The 25,927-nt window shown below is 38.9% G+C and overlaps 1 protein-coding gene across 3 annotated transcripts in view; it reads left to right on the top strand.

Annotated features, from left to right (window-relative positions):
* KHDRBS3 (KH RNA binding domain containing, signal transduction associated 3) overlaps positions 1-25,080 on the top strand; it is an 89,428-nt gene extending 64,348 nt beyond the window's left edge. For 2 of the 3 annotated variants that reach the window (XM_072151143.1, XM_072151145.1), the window contains 5 exons: positions 1,771-1,850; positions 7,822-7,880; positions 10,656-11,840; positions 12,218-12,275; positions 24,845-25,080. In XM_072151143.1, the coding sequence (XP_072007244.1) occupies positions 1,771-1,850; positions 7,822-7,880; positions 10,656-10,747 (231 nt within the window). In that variant the 3' untranslated portion in view covers positions 10,748-11,840; positions 12,218-12,275; positions 24,845-25,080. The remainder of the gene's footprint in view (positions 1-1,770; positions 1,851-7,821; positions 7,881-10,655; positions 11,841-12,217; positions 12,276-24,844) is intronic. The other variant, XM_072151144.1, reaches the window with a different exon arrangement.
* Positions 25,081-25,927: the final 847 nt, after the last annotated feature.

The raw sequence follows: 25,927 nt of genomic DNA, 5'->3' as shown, positions 1-25,927 counted from the left end.
CCGATCATTAGAATGGAATCCCCAATTGCAGGGATCCGTTAATGAGGAATAGCGGTTATGTATGTGCATGTAGAACCCCCACTTAAGTAACGTTGGGGGTTCCAACAGTGAGATGCTCAATAATCTTGTATTTTAAAGGCCAATTTATTTCAGATTTCATAAAAATAATTCTCTGCAGTATCTGTTTGGAGAATCTTTCAGTTCCCTTGCTGTTGGGTCCCGCATCGTATCCATTGATTATGTGTCATGTGAGTGGACCTCCGCAGTGACATGTCAATTATAGTAACAACCCCCAAGCTGACCGGCTGACAATATATAGGACAGGACAGGTCATAATCCTAAGGGAACCCAACACTAATAGAATTATTATTATTTTTCATCTCTGTAAAACTCTCTAGGGTGGTCTCTATGACATCATTTTTGGAAAAGCCACACAGACTGTCTGCTCCCGAGTCACATATAAAATAGACCATAGTTGTTATAGGGGAAGAGTCTTGTATCACTTTTTTCAGAATCACAAACATGTTGGTCCCCTGAGGGCGTGGCCACAAGTCCCGGTGCACCCGCTACCCCTTTATCACCGTGGGTAGTAGGAGAATACAAATCATGGCTCAATGGAAGAAACTGGGTAGGGACAGGGCAAAAGGGGTGCATCAAACCTCATGACTACACAAAAAGTGCACTGAACTGTTTGTGTACAAATGCAAAAAAACTACAAGGTCTCCACTTTCAGTCTGACACTGACACCAACAGCATTTTTGTAGATGCTTTAAATCCAAAGATTGGGGTGTCTGAAGTAATGCTCACCCTGCACCCCCTAAACTTGCCTCCTCTCTTCTCAACTTGACTCCTCTCATTTTCACATAACTTTGGTAGTTACTTTGATTGAGATTTCACATAAACTAGCGAATTTCAGACCCTACCTGAGGGGGTAAAATCTGGTGACGGGTTCCTTTTCTGTGGATACCTTTCTTGTTTCATAAAGATTTTCAATTCAATCTATGCAAATTAAGTTCTTGGTGAACGGGGGTAGGTGTCTCCTGTTTTTCCTCTTTCTACGAGAGATGCAAGTCATTGTACACACTGACACTTCTGTGTAAAGATGTGTAGCACAAAAAAATAAATAAAACTGTACCAGCAGAAACTGTCTCCAGGTTACAGAGAAGCTCATTTGCACAAAACAAAACAAAAATGAATATTTTCTTAAAGTGCTGTTTTTTTGTGGGCTGATTTTGGAATTGGAAAACTCCCATAGAAAAATAAAAACTCAACCTCAAGGTTTTGAACCTGACCTGCTGCCACTGTAATTCCCAATGTTTTTTTTTTTTCTTTTCTATTGGTCTTATCAAAGGACAAAGTGAAGGAGCTCAGTTTTTCCCACACTATTTTTTTTTTCTTTTCCTTTTCATGTTGTGAATGGAACCGAAAAGTCTTACAAGAAGGTCACAGTAATAAACAAGAAACTTGATGTCTTCTGGGAGTTGTTACATCTGAATTGAGAATGAAGGAAATGAAACCGACTGTTGTTTAGTAGAGTTTTTGTGTCAATTCGGCTGCAGAGTGAGTCGAGGGTCGGCCTCCGATGGGGTCAACATGATGGGTCAGGAGGGGAACTATAGGGGGTGAAGAGCTGACAATCATATCTAGTCCAAATGCCCCCATTATATTAACATATGTTGGTTCTGTTATTGAGTGTCCACTAGGGTCCAGAGCAGCGAGATCGGACCCAGAATTCCTGGTGCTATAAAGATATTTCTCTTTGTATTCTAGGATTACGATGATGGTTATGGAACGGCGTATGACGAGCCGAGCTATGATTCTTACGAAAACAACTATAATTCAACACAGAGGTGAGTGGAGCCGCGGACGGACTGTTCTTGTGTTTCCTGATGAGTGTGCGGTTTTGGCTTATGGAGCGATTTGTTTTCAATAACGGTTTTCTTTTTGGGCATTGAAGTTCATTATCATAATGAGAACATATTCCAAGCTGCTTTTCGAGCACTTTCCCTCATAGCTCCGGTGCTCCTGGGACATTTTCTCGCTATTAAACTGTAGCACTTATTGGAGGGGAAAACTGTTTAGGGATAAAAAAAATATATTCTCTCACTAAGCTCTTTTTACCTTAAATTTGGCTCGTGTCTTAGTAATATCAATATTCAACCTCCTCGGAACACGGACACTTTTAGCAGTTGTGAAGGTTTTTTTATGTTTTCGGCATTACGTCCTAAAAGTTGTAACTTGTATTTTTGAATCAATGTAGTTGGGGACTTGTTTTTTGTAGGACAAATTGTGTTTCTTAATGGAAGCATACTGGGGCAGATTACTTTTTTTGTTGTGTAAAATTTTGAGCCACGGTGTAGCCTTAAATTATTCATTATATTTGTTCTCAGTGTTCCTATGATAGTTGTGGGTAAAGGGCCTTCTTTGCTTTTTTGCAATAAAACATTCAATGGTTCCTAAAATGTATTATTTTATGGTCTATGTATCCATATGGGGGCTTATATTTTGCGAGGCAAGTTCCAACTTTAGTAGAATCCTTTCCGGTTAGTTAAGAATTATTTTTAAGAAGGAGTTGATATGGGGTGGGACTATTTATGGATGTTTTGGCTTGTTTTTTATAGTGTTCCTCATATATTATTTTTTATTTTAACTATTAGGCTTATAAAGGGATGATTCTATTGATTAGTCTGTTATAAATTATTTGGTCTCATTAGCTTTTTATGGCATTGTAAATCCACTCTCTCATTGGCTTTTGCTGTGATATGTAACCTCCAGCAAGTTGAATTCTTTTACTCCTGTTCCATCCCATATCCCTTACCTATTGTTTAATGGATGCCTCTTCCATCTAGATGTACATTTATGATGGATTTTCCTAAAATGTTAGTTTGTAAATTCAGAGGCTATATAGTGGCTTCATCTATAGCTTAAGGATAAATTATATAGATTTATGGAATTGTGTATTTTTAATTTTTAACTGTTAATTCTTTTTGCTTGACTAGTCCCCATTGTAAGGTTTTGGGAACTTTTTGGATTGCTGTAGGTTATTATAATTTTGGTTAAGAGTTGAATGGGACTGCAGTACTCTCTCACATGGTCACAGTGGACAGAGCCCTCTGCTTCCACCTCCATGTGCAGTATAGTCCCATCATGGTGGGCACTTGAGAACAGCTGGTCAATAGGGGTACTGAGTTTTGGACCTTCACAAGTAGGATACTGAGGACCTAACCAAAAACTCCTTAACTTCCAAATACTACTTTCAGTCAATAGGCAGCCTTCAAGACATTGCATGTGCTGCAAACTGGGATTCTTTACTTTGCTATCAGTGAGACTATGAAGGTCTCTGCCGCAAGATGTTGTAACAACTGATAATTTGACCATGTTCAGGAGGGACCTGGATGCCATTTTGGAGAGCAAAAATATCACACCATATGGGAATAAAACTTTTTGTGAGTAGTTTCTGTTGAGTTACGCTGATTCTATATTAGGGTTCAGGAAGGGTTTTTTCCCTGCTTTGGGCCAATTGGCATCAGCCTTGCAGGGTTTGGGCCTCCTTCTGGATCAACACGGATTGATCAACTATATGGATTGATGTCTTCTAACCTTATTAACCCCTTAACGCTCTGCGCCGTAGCTCTACGGCGCAGAGGTATAAGGGATGTATGAAGAGGGCTCACGGGCTGAGTCCTCTTCATACAAGGTGGGGGTTTTTGCATAATGCATAAAACCCCCACCGCTAATAACCGCGGTCGGTGCTAGCACTGATCGCGGCTATTAACCCCCCCCCGTTGCCGCCGGCAAAGTCGCGGGCGGCATTTAAAAGACGGCGGCGCGCGGGCGCCGCCATCTTTTTTTCGATCGCCACGCCCCCGAACGTCATCGGGGGGCGGCGATCGGTTGCCATGGTAGCCTCGTGACTTCTTTTGACACAAGGCTATCTGGCAGCTGCAGTTTCGTTACAATGAGCCAGTGACTCATTGTAATGAATGTGCTGCAAAAATGCCATATATTGCAATACAGAAGTATTGCAGTATATGGTAGCAGCGATCTGACCATCTAGGGTTAATGTACCCTAGATGGTCTAAAAGATAGTGAAAAAAAAAAGTTTAAAAAAAGTTTAAAAAATAAAAAAAATTAATAAAATATTAAAAGTTCAAATCACCCCCCTTTCCCTAGAACGGATATAAAACATTATAAACAGTAAAAATCACAAACATATTAGGTATCGCCGCGTCCCAAAATGATCTATCAAAATATAAAAACGGTTACGGGCGGCGGTGACCTCCGAGGCGGGAAATGGCGCCCAAATGTCCGAAATGCGACTTTTACACCTTTTTACATAACATAAAAAATGAAATAAAAAATGATCAAAATGTTGCACAGACCTCAAAATGGTAGCAATGAAAACGTCGCCTCATTTCGCAAAAAATGACCCCTCACACATCTCCGTGCGCCAAAGTATGAAAAACTTATTAGCGTCAGAAGATGGCAAAAAATGTTTTTTCTTTTTTGTACACATTCGCTTAATTTTTGAAAATTTATTAAAACACAATAAAACCTATATAAATTTGGTATCACCGCGATCGCACCGAACCAAAGAATAAAGTAGGCATGTTATTTGGAGCAAAGAGTGAAAGTCGTAAAAACTGAGCCCACAAGAACGTGACGCGGTTTTTTTTCAATTTTTCCACATTTGGAATTTTTTTTCAGCTTCGCAGTACACGGCATGTTAAAATAAATAACATTACGGGAAAGTAAAATTTGTTACGCACAAAATAAGCCCTCACACAGGTCTGTACATGGAAAAATGAAAAAGTTATGGATTTTTGAAGTTGGAGAGCGAGAAATGAGCTGAAAAACCCTCCGTCCTTAAGGGGTTAACTATGAAGGGTCCAAATTTGTGGAGTCAGTATTTTATTGGGAAAGTAACAAGAGGAAATGAAATGCAAACCATATGTGTTCTTTAAATGTCTTGTAAACTATGAGTTTGACCAAAATAGAGAGGCCTTCAAAAGCCACCGGCTCTACTCAATTACTGCTTGTTAGAAGGGAGTATTGATATTAAACTGTGTCTCTATGCTGGGATCCCAGTGATCAGCTGTGATCGGTAACTGACAATAAGTGTTCAGCTTCCATACAGTGCCCCTAAGGGAGAAATGAAGCATAGATCATAGATCAATAGGTTTCATACGCAATGCAGGACAGCACAGGTCCTCCAGAGTGGGGGCACTTTTTTTTTTTTTTTTTTTTTTTTTTTCATACGAATCCTGAAAAGAGGACCTAATATTAACAAATCCAAATTCCCTGATGGGGAATGTAAAAACTGGTTCTTTTAAACTGGGTCCAGTTTTCAAATTCCTGTTAAAGGCCCATTAAAAAAATTCTGATTTTATCATCTGCTTGTATCTAAGCTATAAAGCTGTCACATTCCAGATAATAAGGTTAACACATTTCTGATCCAGACGTAGTATATAGTCCGCCATACGGCCACTTCTGATTGATTTATTTCCCGTTTATGTGAGCCATATGCACCTCGGTAACACAACAGACGTGTTTGTCTACTTTCCATTTTATGTTTTCTAGAAAACTTGTATTGGATGGTGTAAAAAAATTGCTCTACAAATATGATCCCGCTAGAGAGCTGCACTACATCATTTGGATTTGGCATTGCCATCTGCTTAATAGCAGTATAATGGCTACAGAGGCATTTCTGAGTGGCCATTCTACGACCTGACAGATGCTATCGCGTTAACATGTCAAGGCAGGAGTCCTGTCGGCTTGTAAAAATAAAAATGTAGAGAAAAAATCCTCACTTTTTAAAGAAAATTTAGCATCAAAATCCATCATGATAAACCAGGGGCATTTACTCATATATCCGGGCATCGGGGCTGTGGTAATTCTAAGATCAACTATTAAAATTATGGCCTTTAAGACTGTTACACTGCCTCCCTCAGCACATGTGCAGTGAGCACTTCCTGTTGCAGGGGGAAGGTGTAACAATGTGTAGAGCCTGATTGGAGGATCTAGGGTGGACCCTCAGGTTAATTAGCATAATTTTAAAAGTTGATATTAAAAGGAAGGAGGCCATGGATAGCAAATAAGAAGATACCTGCAGTCCTGGTGCCTGGATATATAAGTAAGTGACCCTGATTTATCATGATGGATTTTGATGGTAGATTTCCTTTGAAGGTTATTTTCCTAATTGACTTCCAGTTTTGGTCAAATTTTTTCTTCCAATCTACGCAATGTTTTTGTCTGTTGGTTTCCAGTTAGTTAGACTAACATAACATCAGTAGTTTAAAGAGTAAGGTCCCCGCCTTAGATGCACTGACTCCTTTTGCTTTTTGATAGGAAGAACCTGTTCAGGAACTTTATTATTGGAAATCAAAGATTTTATTGACCCTTATGCCCAATTAAACTGAGCATAAGGACTGCTTCACATTATTCTGTAATTAGTCTGTGATCATGCCCGTAACAAGTGCTTTGCCACAGACTGATCACTATGGTGGGGATTGTGTCGGCTCCGCTACATATTGGGGAAACAAGAACTCCATGAATCGTATATCATTATAATGCACAGAGTTCAATCCCCACCATATTGATCATTCCAGGGCTCAGCACTCGTCACGGCCGTGATCACAGACTGATCACGGAATATTGTGAAAGAGCCCTATGGGTCACGAAAAGTCTCATACCCGTCACACTTGATTGGATTAACTATCATATGTGCCCATTGTTCACATCAATTATATAAATAGGCAATTTATTATATTTCATTCACTTACTGTACATGTGACTATCGTTGCCCACTTGGAAACCAATAGTCTAGTATGAATGTACCATCACCCATTCACCTTAAATAACTGTGCATTGGGGTTTGTTGTAAAGCTTAATTGGTTAGAACAAATTTTAATGAATGGAAGTGACCCTTGTGGCAATTTTTGAAAAGTATTTTTGAAGGTGGTCTACCAGGAGGAGTCTGTAATACTATTTAATGCATTCTTTTGATACATCTCAAAATCCCATTATGGCTATGCAGTAATTTGTACCTGAAATGCTCTGCACCGTGTTTGATGGCTTTGGACCATATTTTATTCAGTTTTCTGACTTGTCAAAAAAGGGACCTGTCCTCTTTAACTAGGGGGCATGACCTGACAGAAAATAGCCTGAGTGCCAGAAAATTCAATGTTGTGGTGCAGCAAACTAGACCAACAAATAGGAGGTGAAAAGTAGGACTCGCCAGTCTATACTGCAGCAGATTAACCACCCAGCATCCGGCACCGCAGCAGAGAACGGTCTAGTTCTATTCTGCACTGGTTTAAATACCTGCTCATTAATACATCTCCCCCATTATGTCTAGAGATTTATTCTATTCAGTTTGTTACTCACTTTCTGAATTTGGGGTTCACGATTCCTAAATGGGGTGTTAAGGGGAACCAACCAACGCTATCAAGAGTTATAATATGCGAGAAGGCTGTTGCAGAGAAATGCACTGTGATTTCCAACAAACTTTTATTACTTCTACCCATTATGCAATTTCCAATGTATTCCCAGTTTATATTGGAGTGAAATGGGAAATCTATAATGTATGTAATAAGTTGTGTTCCCACCTCTCCCCTCTTCATAAGACTACAGAACATTGATCAGATGTTGCTGCACCATTTTGGTCAAGTATAGATTCATTGTGCCGGGTGCTTGGGTCTGATAAATTTTTGTTGCAATTACAATATCTACAAAAGTGCATTGAAAGGGTTAATTTACTATGTAGACACAATCTGTTTATCTCTATGGAATGTCTTATTGTGGTTTTCTGTTCATTTTCAGCACCGGGGATTATTATGATTACGGACATGGGCTCGGAGAAGACTCCTATGATTCATATGGTGAGTAGATGGTCCCACTGCCACTGCTGACTTATCAATGGTATCTAATTGAGCAAATAATTACTAATTCCATGGTTTCAAAAGCTTAAGCTTGGTTTTTCAGATAAATAATCCCCAGAACTATTAGCTGGATTGTAATTGAGCTGTTCACATTATACAACTTTATATTCGGGAGTTTGTTTAGGAGCAATCAGGAAAAGATTTGTCTTCTGATTCTTCTTGGAACATAAGCCATGTTTTAAATTCTCTCTCGAGGCACTTTGACTATGAAACATGTTGGAATTTTGAGACAAACAAAATGTTACCACATAATAATAAAAAAAATCCTGAAACCTATCTATTTCCTTCGAGCCTTCAACACCTGTGATCTCCCCATCTCCTCCAAAATGTTCTTCTTTGACTCGGTCACTCCATCCATTACAAAAATCTTTCAATGATGTCTGTACTAAGATTCCTACGGAATCCTAAGGAATTCCTAAGAATCACTCCCTACGGTGATTGAATGAAAGATATTTCTAAGTGCCGGTTCAAATACCTGATGCCCCTACGAGAACAAACATTTTTGCCTATTTTTTTTTTTTAATTCGGCTACCATTGGAGCGTGTAGTGAATAATGGAGCAATGCACTTTTGTTTACAATTAACCAAAATGAAGAATTTTTTTTTTTTTTTATAATTTTGTAAGTTTAGTAAATACCTACTGTATATCGACATACTTGACATATTATTTCAGTGAATAGAATGTAACCTTGGTGATTAATATTAAAGTTACTAAAGATAATAAGTTGAAACATTGGTAAAGTTGTTCTGGTACAGATTGAATGTTTCTATTATGTCCTTGCTTTTTTGTTTTTTACACAATATTCTGTAGTTTTTGAAGTTTTAAGCTGCATTGTCTTTTTTTTTTTTAGTGTATTTTTTGACATTTGCTAAAAGGAATCTTTTGAACTTTTACACATTGTGATGCAAACAAAGACATGACTGTGAAGAGCACAGGACAATGCAGTAGAAAATGTTCCAGTAGAAATTGTCATATTTATTATCATTTTTTCTATTTACATTTTTCTGCGCTGTTTGGTAAAATTTTATCACCAAATCTTTTTTTTTACAAAAGCGTTAAGATCTGCTTCCCAAAATCTTCTGGGATACTTTCTTTATGATATACAAAATCTCAATTTATTAAATTTTACTAAAATAACGTTCTCAACAAATGTAGACTCCTTTCAAAGCATTAAAGTACCTGGGTAGGATTGGCCCAGCAGAGGGTCAAAGGATTTTTTGGATGTCACAACCCTAACTAACCTGTCCATTAATCCAGTAGAAGTCAACAAAATTTGGGGACGACTAGTGTCTGTGTGCCAGAGGGTTGATGAAGGGTGGGCCCCCTGAATCATTAAATCTTGTGGGCCAAAGGAACCCTAATCCAATGCAATACAGGCAGTCCTCTACATAAGGAAACTCGACTTACAGACAACCCCTAGTTAAAGACGGACCCCTCTTCCCATTGTGACCTCTCTGGATGTTACTTTAGTCCCAGGCTGTAATGATCAGCTGTAAGGTGTCTGTAATGAAGATTCATTGATGATCCTTGGTCCCATTACAGCAAAAATTTTGAAACTCTGATCACTGGAGCAAAAAAAAAATTTTGTCTGGATCTACAATGATAAAATATACAGTTTCGACTTGCATACAAAGTCAACTTAAGAACGAACCTATGAACCCTATCTTGTATGTAACCCGGGGACTTCCTGTACATTGTCCGTTATTTCTTTATAGGGTTGGCATATGGCTCTAGATCATATATAGGGGTTGTCTCTTCTTGACTTAAGATAAACCGAGATACGTAGTGAAAGAAAATGAGCTGTGAAAAAATAGAATAATAGAGAAAGCTACACATTTTCTAAGCTGTCCTTTTTACGCAACTCCTCCTCGAATACGGTATCTAAAATGGATGGGTTTTTTAGAAGTTGGCGTGTTGGGTGTTTTATGCATTTTATGTGTTACTGTTTTTTTCTGCATGGAATTTATTAGATTTTATAAAAAATAGAAAAAAATACGAGGGTATTATATATAATATCAACCTATATACTTATCAAAACTGCCGTCTACTAAGGTATTGTCCTTTCTGTACAATTTCAAGCTTGAAACGCATTTGACCCTTTTACACATTATTGACTTTTGGTTTATTTAAAAAAATAAAATAAAAACAAATTCTAAAATTTATACATTTCTTTTATTGACTTTTGGTTTCCTTTTGTATATACAGGCAGTCCCCGGGTTACATACAAGATAGGGTTTGTTCTTAAGTAGGTTTGTTCTTAAGTTGAGTTTGTATGTAAGTCAGAACCGTATACTTTATCATTGTAACCCCAGTCAAAATATTTTTGGTCTCTGTGACAATTGGATTTTAAAAATGTTGGGTTGTCATAAGAACCAAGATAAACAATAAATCTTAATTACAGGCACCATTGATAACTGTTACAGCTGATTATTGTAGCCTTGGACTAAAGTACAATAAATTACCAACATCCAGAGGTCCGTTTGTAACTAGGGGTCGTATGTAAGTCAGGTGTTCTTAAGTAGGGGACCGCCTGTATATGGTAGTATCTAGCCAATACCTGTCAAATCCCCAAAGATGTGAAATGTACAACTATTTATTTTGAAGACTAAAAGATGTTTGTAAACTTATCTTTGAAAAACCCAATAAAAAGTAATCCATAAAAAAAAAAAAAAATTAAAATAAAAACAAATTCTAAAATGTATAAATTTCTTTTAGGACAAGATGATTGGGCAAATTCTCGACACAAGGCTGTTTCTTCAAGAGCCACAAAAGGAGCCTACAGAGAACAACCATATGCAAGATACTGATTGTACAGTCTGATGTGAATTATGCCCTCTGCTCCAGCCCTGTTTACTGTTCAAAGTAATTTTTTTCTATGAACGCTCATTACCTTTTTATTAAAAAACCGTTCTAAACGTGAATGAATGGATGGACTGAAACTAAACCGTTTCTTTTTTTCCTAATTTTTTTTTTGGGGTTTATTTTACCATTTACAAGACCAAATGAACAAAACAATTGTAAACCAGCCTTGTTATATACAGTAGTCTGTATTTGAAAATAGGTGGTCAAAAGGATGAATTTAACTTTTTTTAACTAGTGTTAAACCAGACTAAACATGTTAATCCATCCGTTAACATAATCGTAACCTTTTTTATTTTAAAGGGTTTTGACCAACTTAAGTTCTATCAGCTTTATTTTAACGATCTGCTACATTTTTATTTCTCTTGTAAATCTGCATAAATGAAAAAGAAAAAAAAAAAAAATTCACCAATGGAAATAATGTGGTATCTTTTTGTAACAAGTCTTGACATGTACTGTAGTGTTGAGCAAAAGTTTACTGTTGCTTAATACTAATAAACTTTTTTGAAAAAAAAAAAAAAACCTGTGTGTGAAAAGGTAATTTTCTGCGCTATTTTTGTAAAAACAACAAAAAAAAAATATTAAATAGTGGTAAACAGGGAATATCCTTTAATGTTGATCTTTCTAAAAGGTTCACACTAAACACTGCACCGTTGGTCATAAAACTTGGTCTAAAAAAATTAAAAACCTACATTGACATCATCACTTTAGGCTGTTTTTTTAAATGGTATTGATCTGTTTAAGGACCATATTAAACCGATGCAAACCAAATAATGTATATTTAAAAAAAATTGGTTTTAAACTAGATTTTTTTTTTTTTTGAGTTTTCTGATAAAATGTGAGTTTTTCATTTTGTTGAGCATTTTGTTCACTAGTGCAACTTTGGAATTTATAAGAATTTTGATTCCTTAATGAGAACTTCGTACCGTGATGGGAGCAATTAGCACAAAGCTTTTAAAGACTTTCTGACATGACTAATTGAGGTCGCTTTCATCCGTGGCAGAGGATGTGTAACCCTTAAAACGATCTTCATTTGCAAAGGTAAATAAATCAAATAAGATTTTAATATTCCTTTAATTTCTCTTTAATATAAACAATAAAAAGCAGGTGCACTCCAAACTTGAAGGTTTCATTTTTGTGACTTTTAAGGCCCCTAAATCACCATTTTAAACTTTTTTTTTTTCATTTTTTTTATCTAATGACATAAAAACTAAGCTTCAATGTTCTCCTTTAAAACCATCATGTAAAATTTTCATAACTAGCCTTTAGAAAATTTGAAAATTTATTTTGTTCATAAACTTTAGAGTTAAAGTTAACTTCTAAATTTTACTAATTCTATTTTTCTGTAATTCTGTAAATATTTTGAATTTTTTTACATTTTTTTCTATTACGTTTTAATTCATCTATTTTTTCCCCAGGAAGCAGGTAAAATATAGAAGAACAGGACTGTGACTTATGGGTCTTTTTAAATTTTAGGTAAGTCTGTTTTATTTAAATTGATTATATAAATGTACCGTTTTTTTATTTGAAGACCTTTCAACCTATTGCGAGTTCTTGCACTTTTTTTTAATGTGGCGCAACTCAACTGATTCTGGTGTAGTTGGAATTTTTTTTCTGGGACTGTTCTTGTGAAACCCGTGCCATTTCTGTTACGATATACGACTTTATATATAATATGACTTTATTGATCCCCAGAGGTGAAATTGATTTGTACCAATGGTCTAGGCATGAAAATTACAATACATATGAAAAAAACGGAAAAAAATAATATGAAACCTTATACAATGGAAGAAAAAACAATTTTGCTGGCATGAGACATAATCTACAGGGGAGGGGGAATGGAGAGGTGCTTCTAGAGCGGGGTGGGGGTGGTAGTTGTGTGGCCACTCGTTACTAGTGTCCAGTGCATGGTTTTGGGGACAAAGGATTTGTAGAATCTGGCAGTTCTACATTTGTAACTGTCTGTAGTGGTCACTGATGTTGTTCTGGTGCAGCATTATGGTTGGTGACTATGGGTGATTTGTAACGATTGCCTCAGATTTACGTAGACCGCTATTTTTCCATGTGGTATCAAACCGACCTGGTGGCTCCTCAATTGTGCTTTGAGCCCTTTTTGGAATTTTAGGGAGCTTGGTTTTGTTCCTTCCATTTATGCTGCAGATAACTGCATATTGAATCACACAGGCAATGGTTGTATCGTAGAACATCTTTACGATTTTGCTGCAAATGTTGAAGGATTTGATCTTCCTGAGGAAGTGCATGCTTTTTTTGTACACCATGTCACTGTTGTCCATCCACTTGGTTTGTTGGCTTCTACAAGTACCTAGGCATACAGAAAGACATCTTATTCAGTAGCCCAATGTTTTGATGTGGATCGGTGCGCAAACCGTTTTGTTCCTTTGCAGGTCGAAGACCATTTCTCAATATTCATGATGAGATTATTTATTTTTCACTCCATTTTACAAAGTTGTTTACAGCCTCTTTGTAGTGGCTCTTCTCACCATTTTTGAAACATCATCTGAGAATTTTTAAAGATCTGACTGGTATCTGAAGTCCGAGTTATACAGGATGAAAAGCAATGGGAAAAGTACACCGTCTTGCAGTGTATCTCGATTTCTGACTACTATCACGCCCCGCCTATTTCGACATATAGCAGCCTATTCCTCAAGTACTACCCAAAATGATAATTCTGCTATTCATGGTCCAATAGGAAGTCCTGCTGTGAAGCAAATGGCTCCAGACACCCAATTTAACTGTAGAAAACCTAATTGGCTTATTGGTTGCTAAACATAAAAAATTGCTCTGGGAGGCCAGGGAATAGGGATGAGTGAGCCCATTCAGATTCAGGTTTCCTGAGTTTGGCTGAACCTAAAGTTTGGTTTGGGTATCCGAACACTCACCTCCACCGGTAACGCCTGCAAATGGTGCAGGCACTGATTGAAGGTGTTATTCTTTAAATGCTTAGGATTGCCTCTCCCCATGAAATCATCAGGGAGTGACAACCCTAGGGAAAGTGGCCACTTAAAGGTTTTACACCCACAATGGCTGCCAGCACCGATGGCAGGGGTTACCAGTGGTGTTGAGTCCTAATGCAAAACCTGAACTTCTGGATAAGTCCGGGTTTGGGGCACCGAGTATTGCAAGCCTGGGTATGGGTATTAGGACTAAAATGTCAGCCCATCCACAATCCCATAAGGGGATCCTTGGAGGAAGGGCACCTAGGTAGGGATAGAGTTGCAGTTTGTGGAGACTAAGAAAGTTCCTCATTACATGGGCATCAATATGATTGTAAACTATCTGCTAGGTAGATTTTCTCTCACATAGCCATATTTCTTCACAAAAAAGTAAGGCAGATGAGATAGAAGTGTACAAAAATATTTTTTCCCACCATTTTTGAATCCTCATCTGAGAATTTTTAGAGGTAGCAAAGATCTGACTGGTATCTGAAGTCCGAGTTATACAGGATGAAAATATTCTCCCTATATTCTCCCAATACTTTTTCTGGCCATGTAAAACCATAGAGTCTATGGTTTTACATGGCCAGAAAAAGTTACAAAAATGAAGAAAGTCCTCTTTTCCATTATAAACAGGAAGGGGAATAATGAATCACAGGGGTTCCCAGATTGAATTTACTATAGTGCAGCTAAGGAGAACTTGTGGACCATCATTCTGTCGATCAATGGGGTAAAGCAAAAATTGTTTTTGGAATTAGACATTTCTCCCTATACTGTTGTTAACAGCTTTTTTGTGGGGGGGATGGGGTAGGTCTTTTAAAATGATTGCAAATGGCAAGGGGACATTGGGATAATATTTGTAATGTTACACAGGCCCCCTGAGGAAGCGGTAACGCGAAACGCGCGTCGGGGTACTGGCGTCCCCGCTACACACAGCATGGGTAAGCTGATCCTGCTATCATTCGGTTAGAATACGCACTTAGCACTTTACCATAACTCTACAACTCTATGTTAGGTTGGATCACTAATAATTTCCTTTGCACAGGCACTTTATAAGACTTTTCTACTAATGTATATACATCAAGATGCCTGGGTTTATAATGCTTAAATTGCTGATTTGTGTTGCGTGGATGCAATAGTGGAATCCCGAGGACAATATATTGTAGTCATACTGTCACATTGATGTTTTTAAATGTCATGGATCATTAAAAGAAATTTTTAATTCTAAATGGTGTAACCTAGTTTGTGTGGACCGGATATCACTCATGAGTTCTTTAAGGTTTTGTTTAATATTTGTAATAATTGTACTGTTGTAGCCAACCGAGTTGACCTACCAAAATGTGTTTCCTTCATTGGGCCCACAATCTTCAGTGGACAAAATAACGAGACCCTGATACAGAATGTTACATATCTACCAGAAGACCAACTCATTTGATGATCCTAATTGAGTTAATCATTATCCACGAGGTTCAAGTTGACATTCTCCTGTGTTGCCATTGGTGTACAAGTGGGCGAGTACTTGTTCTTTGGGGGTGTTGACCATTTCCTTTGAGTGTTGATCTCATTTCCTCAATTTGTTTTATGCAACCCCAGTCTAATGGTGTTGGGTATAGAATTGGGCCAACTGTTTGCACAACATTTTGTGGTTTTTCAGTCAAAGGGTTATTTTTTTTTTTCAGCTTTCTGAAGATTATATTCATTTTTCATCTAGTAAACATTTTTTTTCTGTTAAATTTTACCATATTTGAAATATACTTTTCAACTTTCAAGTACGACTCAGAGAAACCTGGTCCATGTTCCATGTGTCAGCAATGTTTCCCAGACTGAAGATGGCTCTCTGACCTCACCTCGTTAGAGTGTAGCCACAAGCCTAAGATAAACGGCCCATTCTCAGACAGAACTTGAGTTTGGGAAAATGGTCCTTCATTGAAGCGGGCCTCAGACAATTGTAGAAAACTATGATCTTATGAGATTGGTTCAGAGATATGTCTTCAGTCTCCGAAATGTGACCTCCACATGGACCGTGTTTCCTGGACTGAATATGGTCTTGTACACAATGCCTTTAATTTATAAATTTTAAATTTGAAAAACGATATTTTTAAAATATTTCTGCATAGTGTATGAAGGGGCCTCTTACTAAAACCCTTCATGTGAATCAGCACAGGTCGTTCTTGCTTTTTCCCTTATGGCTGGCCAATATGATGGCTAACGGGAGGGGGAGGTGCATGGTGGTCAACAAGGAGGAGGCAGGTCATCTGCTCCTCCCCAGTTCCCTGAATCTTCATCTCACTGCTGTGTGGGGCCAAACACAGGTGCATTATGGCTAAATCTACCCCTTTGTACATGTAGGGGACTATTTTGTCAGTTTTACCTTTGCTCACATCTCGGAAAAATCTATCTTCCGGGCTCTCGACCCATCATCTTAATGTAAAATGCTGTAAATATATTGATGGTTTGTGTACATCTCCCAGATTAAAGTTCCATTTCATGTACACATGAGACATCACTTGGGACGAAGAAAAAGAAGGCTTTTATGAATTCAATGTTGGAGTATATATCTCAAAATTTCCCAGGAGGCCGTCTGGCTGCTGCATTATTTTGTATTACGCCAATGACATTTCTCTCACATTTTCCATTAAGGCGGCAGGAGTAATATTAGCAAAGTTCCTGGCGTCATCTATTAAATGCTCCGGCTCGCAAGTTACACAAACCTTTCTAAGTTCAAAGCCAAAAAGTCCTTCAGTAAGGGTTTACTTTGTGGAAAATCATAAATAACACATTAGAATACCAAGGCAAGAGGTGCATAGTGGGAGAGCTCGCCGACATTTCCTTCATTACTTGCTTAAAGGGATTTTTTTTTTTGGCAGATCTGACCATGAAGACTACAGCCAGTGTTTGGTATTGTCCCTGGAGAGATGTGTAATTATGTGTGTATGTTGTTAAGAGGAGCAATACACAATGGGGCACATTTAATTACCCGGTCCCTGCGTGATCCCCCATTCGGACTGTCCAGCAAGGATGAACTTTGCCGCGATTCACTAAGATTGTGCGCCCCAATATCCTGCATGTGTCGCTTCCCCGCTCAGGTCTCTGGAGTTCACCTTCTTCTTCCTGGTGCATGTAAGTGCATGGCTTGCGACACAAATTTAAATGTTAAATCCCGCGCTCAGTCCGAATCAGTCCGATGGCCCGCCCCCCCATATTTGAAAGCCGGCGCAATTGCGACTCAAAACTATTGCATGCGACACAATCCCCGGCTCAATCCCTGAAAGTCGGGAAAACCAACGAAAATGCGGCCGCGGGACCCTTGGTAAATAAGCCCCAATGTGTATGATGTTAGTAGCAGCAGGACTGTGAAATAGGGATTTATATTCCAGCATTGTAGCTCCTCCAAGTGCACGGGAGTCAAGTCCTCACACTGCTGTGCTCTCTTCAGACGGTGTTTGGTTTTGTCCCTGGTGAAATGTATAATCTTTGTGTATTAGTAGCAGCAGGACTATGAAATATGGATTTTATGTATCTGGATTTAGGCTAGACTTAAAGAATGTAAAGTCTCTGAAACTGCTTTGTCCCCTTTGATCATTATTGCTTCCCTTTTATAAAACACTTGTCTAAACAAAATTGACTGATTTAAAGGGAATCAATCCGATTGAATAGGCCCAGATCTGGCCACTCCATTCTTTATCCGACAGCTATTAAGATAAGTACTATCTTAATCTTAGCTGCTCCATAAAACGTACAATGAGCAATTTTTTGAGTTAGCCCTTTAAAAAACCAGCTTTAGTCTTTGAATACTGATAGATGTAAGATATAGTCAAATTTAATTGCTTTTTGCATATTTCAGTAACCGGGAAGTTCACCTTTTCTACCGGCTCCGTCTGTGATTTATTTTTGTAAAAGGATTCAAAAGTTTAACCAGGGAAGAATCTGTGATGTGGCTTCCTCATATGTCCGTGTCTATATTTCTCGTGGCCTGGTTTAATCTTCCCGACTACGATGTGCTTTAATGAGACCTCATGAAGACACATCCGGCTTTGGAAGGGGTTAGGTTCTCGCCTGCTTTTGATGTAGCATGAAAGTCACTTTGTGTCATATATCTTCAGTGAATGTGCATATATTATCCGGATGCAGAGTAAATTACCTGTGCACGTCCCCGGCCTTCAGCTTTATCCACATTCGAGTTTTGTCAGATATTTGTAATTAAAATGTTTGACTAAGTGAAGGTGTCGGAACGGAATCCGTAAATATATTTTTGTGAGGCACGAGGTAAAAGATGTTTGCACCCTTTAATTGACCCTAATGTTGGTTTTGGCAACTTGTTTTTGAAGAACTTCTTAGAATTTTTACTTATTTTGTATATTCTTAGAATGATCTGTAAGCACTTGGATGTGTTGTACTTGGCCAATGAGTCGAAGCCTCATCGTAAATTAATAGGTCCATTGCCTTGGAGTTAAATTGAGGGATAGAGTTGGCATTTTGTAGGGCTTCAAGCTAAGTTGTGTCTTTGTGCCTCGCTAATGCTCACAGCTTTCAAGTGCTTGTAAGATTTCAATTGTTTGGAAGGGAAAAAGAGTCGGACGAAGAGAGGCAGAAGAAGATGGGATGTGATGTTATTTATCGCATTAATGGGCATAGAGGGAACATCTAGTGCTGCTTGTCTCCTGAACTGGATTGTACTTAAAGGTCATCTGCCACCAGGACTCTATGTGAAGGACTGTATGCAGATGTTAGTGGAGCCAGGAGCCCCTCAGGCTCATTTGCATCGAGTCTTTCATCCTGATGGTAGATGTCCTTTAAATAAATCATGGAGACAAATCTTTATCCCACCAGTGTGTGGGACCCACCCTGGACTTCTGGGTACTATGGGGTGGGTTATGACTGAAAATGCCCTGGGCTAAATTTTACCACTTCACATTTCATCTTAAAGTTATGGACATGTGAAAGGAAATGTCCGTAACCATAATTTTTGCACAACAATGTAAAATAACTTGACTGTACCCCTTCCCTTCAGACCAGGGCCGATTCCAGCCTTTTTTTTCTGCCTAAGGCAGCTTTCCCCTGCTATATTAGGCCCACTCAATTTATAAACAAATCTCTAAACCGTGCCCACACCCGGATCAAACAATTAACACCGTTACTACTCCGGCTGATGCAGACATTAGTGACATTTAGTACCTACCAGGTGATGATATCAGCAAGAGAACTTCAATACCATTTCGTGCGGCCATGCGGTCTTATACGATGCTTAGGTACAGACCCGGTGTGCAAGGGTCTTAAGATGTCTATTACGAAATGTATTTGATTTGCCATATTGCCATCCCGAAAGGCCAGTTCAACTAGTTGAACAGATGCCCCAAGTGAATAAAAGAGCTAGAAGAACTCCATCACCTCTCACCACCCTTCTAACTCTTAACATCTTAATAGATGAAGTTCCACCAATACAATAAAAGTCCACCGTTAATACAGTGCAATTAGTTTTCTTGCCTCCATTTCCCAGCAATAAGGGCCAATTATCTGGTGGGGGTCTTTGACTTATTAATAGTGTTTGTCTTAATTGGTGAAGAAACTTCTCCTTTTACAAAATACAGGACTTGTGACTTCAGAGTCCTATAGAGAGTCCTATACAGAGCTTCTATGTCTTTGTAAATTCATTATATATTCAGTTACTATCTTATGTAATTAACCTAGGAAGATTCCTTAAAGGGGTATTCCGGGAATATGAACGTCTGACACAAAAACCCATGATGCTATAAATAAATGAGTACAACAATACTCAATGTCATTAGTCACAAAACGGAGCTTAAATAATTAGATTTTATGATTTACAAAATTTATGGCCTCTCTAAAGTAGGTGGAGTTATCACTAAGATGGCCACCACTGAAAACTACAAGTTCCATGATCCTTTAGTTCTCAGTAACTCCTCCTCCCTCTTATGCTCTGGTCCCAGTGATGATCTAACAGGTTTTCCTGCTCTGTTACCATAGTAATGATGTGTAACTGCCATCACAACAACACTGGCCATACTGGCTGCACTGCAACCAACCAACTACAGCCAAATGTAGTGGTGATCACATGACCCAATTTATGAGTTATGAGTCAGACTATATAAAAAGACTATTACAGAGCTCCTTATGAGGCCTCGCACAATGCTGTATTCAGGGGAAGAATGGACCCTCCTCCTAATAAATGGAATATTACTCATCCACAGTCTGGTCCATCTCCACTGCACAGAATGTGGCTATTCCTGTGGATCATTAATGGTAATTTCCATCGTTAATTTACCATTTAACACCTTGGTTCCTGGATGAATGAGCCAGAAGAAAACATTGATCTGTAAACCTCCTTGGAAAAAAAACTGTTCCAAAAAATCCAACTGTTTAAAAACCAAAGAGCGGATCGATATATGATCAAAATGCAGGGCTCATTGATCTCTCTAGCATAGGGTCGATTTGACCAGAATATCATGGACACAAACAAATTTGCAAACAATTATCCTTATTAAAATTTGCTAATGTTCAATTGAGTAGCACAGGGTCGACTCAGACGTTTACATGGACAAATTTGAAAAAAAATATTACTCTTTCCAAAATCTGTTGATGAGCAAATTTCCTATTATGGAGCCACATTTTCTTAATTTTAGACATTGGCTTCAGTCTTGGTGTAGATCCTCATTTGTCGATTTATAGGGGAAGTAATGTTGAACAACAAGAAATTTGGCCTAAAAGTGAGAATCTATGGCTTCCGCTAATTCAGGTTCTGACTCCGTAATTGGCCAAAGAGGTCTTCACATGTGGATGTTGCAAAATTCAGTTTCATTCTTGAATGAGGTTTGACTCTGTGAATCTGCATGAAGCTTTGTAACCCTCATTTGATCCCCTTCCCCAAAAAATTTGCATCAGTTGAAGTCAATTGGAATTGAAGTCAAACCACTTGCCGTCGTGGCTTATTTTATATTGATTCTACAGAAATTATTAGTGACCGTTTCTGATGTAGTCAAGGGTTCTGTAGAGTTCTGCTGGGCCCCACCATTATTTCTCCTAGTAGGTGGAGCCTCCAGAACAATTGTAGACGATTTGTGAAGTGACATGGCTTGTAACCAGTTATACGTGCCACAATAGTTGTAATGATGGCTGATACATCTGTTACACGGTCAGACACTGTTGACACATGATGTCCAGATACACAGTATGTTATAATCAAAATAACTACAGTGTTTGGAGGGGACACATGTAGTTTGTGTTTGGAATGTACAATTCCTTAAAACGAACAAGCCACAAGGAATGTGATTTTTAGCTACTGAGAGGTTCCAATCACCAATGTTATGCTGACTTAAAAAAAAAAAAAAAACCTTTATAAACTACTGAAAGGATTCAGAATGTTGACAGTCATTTTTTTCACATTACCTGGCTCCCTGCCAGCAGTGTGTGCTGTGTCCCGGGGGCGGGAGGGGGAGGGGCAGCTGCAGCCTGTGTCTCCTCAGGCATTCTTCTTCTCCTCTACACCATCCCTCTCCCTTCCCTGCCTGTTCAATGACAGGAAGTGGGGTGGGGTGATGGAACTGCATGAGTGAGGAGGAGACTGAGACACAGGCTGCAGTTAACCCTCACTCCCCTCCTGGGACTCGCCACACACACGTAGCTGGGAGGGAGCCAGGTAATGTAAAATACATTTTATAAAGTACTGAAGTGATTTGAATGATGACAAAGGCATTTTTAAAATCTGCATAGTATAGGCTATTGGAACTAAAGCTGAAAATCACATTTGTGGTGACAGGTGCGGTTTATAGAATACATGGTAAAATAATTATTTTGTTTTAATCTGGTTAGGTAACTTAAACTTGACTTTTGGCGCATTAACAAATTGTCATAGAGTTCTCACTTCAGCCCCCCAGCTGAATGGGGCGATCCCCATGATTAAATATTGACGACCTCTTGTGATGAGTCTGAGCCATTTATCCCACAGTCCATAAGACAGCGCGCAATAAAGTAGAGTTGACTATAAGGGATAAGCTATCACCAGGAAAACTACATGATCTATGTTATTGCTTTGTAGCAAAAACATACTGTCCTGATATGCTGCCCTTCTTTCGAATCCAATTGGAGTGTAGTAGATTTAGCCGAACCTTGAATAATGGTTTGGGAACCCAAACCGGCCCCTAATATCTGCAATTGGTGCTTGTACTAGTCAAAAGTCTTTGCTTTCTGGCTGGGTTCCTCAACCCTACTTCCAACCTGACTGGACATGTCCAAGGCTAACCATGCAGACTCCGTTCTCCTGAGAGGAAGTTCTCATTGTTTCACAAAAGTGTATCCCCTGCCTACAGATAATTTTATGTATTCAATTTCCAATCATCCCACTTATTATGAATCAGGACACATAACTTTGAGAATTTTATGGAAATAAATGTCTCAGTCTCATTCCGAGAATGGTAATGGGGTGAGAGACTCATGTTATATAGTAGCTGGGGGGGGGGAAGGAGCCTACTGAGAAGATCATTAGCTGATAACATTAGTGAAGGGGGGCAATTAAATACTGATGGATTGGATCTCATCACAAATTGAGCCTTTTTTGTACCAATTAAAACACGTTATCATCTAAAGCTCCCAAAAACAGTATTTTTGTGATTAGCTTTGAAAGCTAAAAAAACAAAAAATAAAACCGGCATAACTTGCAATTTTTGGTCTCTATTTCTTGGAAATTTATGGAATAGATAATTTCAGTGGTTTAATTCCCAGATCAAATTGTACGATTGACCGATCCTGGTGTTCAATATTACTTCTGATGAAATAAAGCATGGAGTTCATGAATGTGATCTATAGAGGACCTATTACTATGTACAATGGGTCTTGGATAAGAAATACCAATTACACATCTTTTTGTAGAAACCTGCCATAAGGTTCTTGGGGCTCTGTCAGACTAACATGATGGCACCACATCACTGAACACTACGCTGGGGACAGTGCTTCAAGCATAGTTGAATTGGATACAAGGTCCCGTCCCGTCATCCCTGGGACAATGGTGCAGTAGTTCCGCACAACTGTTGGTCTTCCTAAATATGATGCTTGGTCTCCAATCCTGGAGCAGCATTCATGATGTGAAATAGACCACCACAGGATCTGTGTTTCATGGGCCAAACAAACTTGTGTAAATGAGCGCTTATTGGTTGAAAGTTATGAATAAACTGGCAAGTGAAGATGGTATGGCCCAAATGTTGTGTCCTGTCCTGTCTCGCTTACACAACTATGTGTATGGGTGGCTGTGTCTGGTACTGCAGCTCAGTTTCTTGTCTCGGTTGGCTTATCTAGGAGGTCAGTCAATATTGTCTATGTTGTAGCAGAGCTTGACTCTTGGTTGTAATGAGGTGAGAGACTCATGTTATATAGTAGCTGGGGGGGGGGGCAGGCTACTGAGAAGATCATTAGGTGATAAGATTAGTGAAAGGGGCAATTAAATACTGATGGATTGGATCATATCACAAATTGAGCCTTTTTTGTACCAATTAAGATGCGTTATCATCTAAAGCTCCCAAAAACAGAGTAATTTTTGTGATTAGCTTTGAAAGTTGTCAGATGAAAAGAACAAAAAAATTAATAAACAGGCATAACTTGCAATTTTTGCTCTCTTTTACTTGGAAATTTATGGAATAGATAATGTCAACTGAGCATATTGTACGATTGACCGATCCTGGTGGTCAGTATTACTTATGATGAAATAAAGCATGGAGTTCATGTATGTGATGGCATGGCCCAAATGTTAAAGGGATGTGTCCTGTCTGATCTAGCTTACACACCTATTTGTATGGTTGGCTGTGTCTGGTACTGCAGTCCAGTTGCTTGGCCTAGTTGGCTTGTCCAGGAGGTCAGTCAATATTGTCTATGTTGTAGCAGAGCTCTACTCTTGGTCATAATGAGGTGTGAGGATCTTGGGGCTCTTTAAGACAAACATGTTCAGTCCTTTTTAACGTGGACCTTCGGATGGCGCCACATCACTGAACACTACGCTGGGGACAGTGCTTCAAGCATCATAGGTGAATTGGAGCCAAGGAGTCCCGGCATCCCTGGGACGATGGTGCGGTTCCGCACAACTGTTGGTCTTCCTAAATATGATGCTTGGTCTCCAATCCTGGAGCGGTATTCATGATGTGAAATAGACCACCATAGGATCGGTGATTCATGGACCAAACATGAAAGTTTACTGCTACAAATTTATAAATTTAGCAAGTGAACATGGTATGGCCTAAATGTTAAAGGGGTGTGTCCTGTCTGCCCTAGCTTACACACCTATCTGGATAGGTGGCTGTGTCTCGTATTGCAGTCCAGTTGCTTCTCTTGGTTTGCTTGTCCCGGAGGTGGGTCAATATTGTCTATAGGCAATGTCAGGACAGCCCATTTATAGCACATAATGTAATTCCAGGCAGAACTAGGCTTTTCCCGTCCAGGGGGAGCATTTTCTCCAAAAAATAAAATGCTAAATAACTCTGTTACTAGAGTGGAATCCCCAAAACTTTCTCTACACGGGCGGTAAAGTGGCTTCAAAGACGGTCTCCCTAAGGAGCACCTGGTACAGGATTATGTGCACAACCCATGAGTTTCAAAGGGAATTGTGTGGAGGCAGTGCAAGAAAATGAAACCTTTTGCCAGATTACTGCAAACATTATGGCAGATCACCAATAGCCATACAGAATAGACTGACATGATTTTGATAGTATTGGTCAATATTTTGGAGAAAACTTCTGTATGAATCTTAACATGTCTGATCCTTTATACTCATTGCATAGTCTCTTCTTCATCTTACCTTGAATGCATGCTAAGCCAATCTAAGAGTGCATGTGTTGGGAGTCCATAGGGATTAGCTTTACCATTGAGTACATCGATAGTAGGTCCTTCAATGGTAAGATTTTAGACTTTTGATGGTCTTTTTGACGGACTTTTGAAGATTTTAGACCATTCATCATGGTTTTCGTGGTGATTTTGTATATTTTGTAGCGGCAGATGTTCCATTTTCTCTACTATGCGAGTAAGTCTTGGCTTTGTAGGTTCTCCTTGGTCTTTGTGATGTAATACTCCAGCGCTATGTTCTCTCTCTTCCAGGTCTTCTCATTCTACATACTGCTCAGGCGGCTGCAGGACTCAGTATTCACCAATGTGCCTCTGAAGACTCATTGCTTGGGATCGATGCCTCATTATTTATGATTACGAAGATTTTCTTTCCTGTAGAAAAGATTTTTCAGCACCGTAAATTATCAATGATAAACGGCTACAAGTGGTTTGTGTTCTAAAAACCAATAAATTCCTTCTCTCCTCTATGTTTCCATTTGGAAACAACATTTTTGTGTTTTGGAGATCTTTATTCGTGTCTTGTGTCTTATTGGTGTCCCAGGCTGCATTATGCATAGGGTAAAGGGTGCAGTTGGATCGGGTCCTATGGCAACTGACTGTCCAAAATGTACTGTTATATGTTCTGTGTCTGTCTACTCCTATATGGTACGGTATGGACATAGCACAGTACTACTACTCCTGTATGGTACAGTATGGACATAGCACAGCACTACCACTCCTGTATGGTACAGTATGGATATAGCACAGTACTACTACTCCTGTATGATACGGTATGGACATAGCACAGTACTACTACTCCTATCCTGTATATATAGGCACAGTACTACTACTCCTATATAGTACAGTATGGACATAGCACAGTACTACTACTCCTGTATGGTACAGTATGGACATAGCACAGTACTACTACTCCTGTATGGTACAGTATGGATATAGCACAGTACTACTACTCCTCTATGGTACAGTATGGACATGGCACAGTACTACTACTCCTATATGGTACAGTATGGACATAGCACAGTACTACTACTCCTGTATGGTACAGTATGGACATAGCACAGTACTACTACTCCTGTATGGTACAGTATGGACATAGCACAGTACTACTACTCCTGTATGGTACAGTATGGATATAGCACAGTACTACTACTCCTGTATGGTACAGTATGGACATAGCACAGTACTACTACTCCTGTATGGTACAGTATGGATATAGCACAGTACTACTACTCCTGTATGATACGGTATGGACATAGCACAGTACTACTACTCTTATCCTGTATATATAGGCACAGTACTACTACTCCTATATGGTACAGTATGGACATAGCACAG

This window comes from Engystomops pustulosus, chromosome 5, assembly GCF_040894005.1.
Source record: "Engystomops pustulosus chromosome 5, aEngPut4.maternal, whole genome shotgun sequence".
Classification (NCBI taxonomy): domain Eukaryota; kingdom Metazoa; phylum Chordata; class Amphibia; order Anura; family Leptodactylidae; genus Engystomops; species Engystomops pustulosus.
This window is presented reverse-complemented; position numbering and strand designations above follow the sequence as displayed.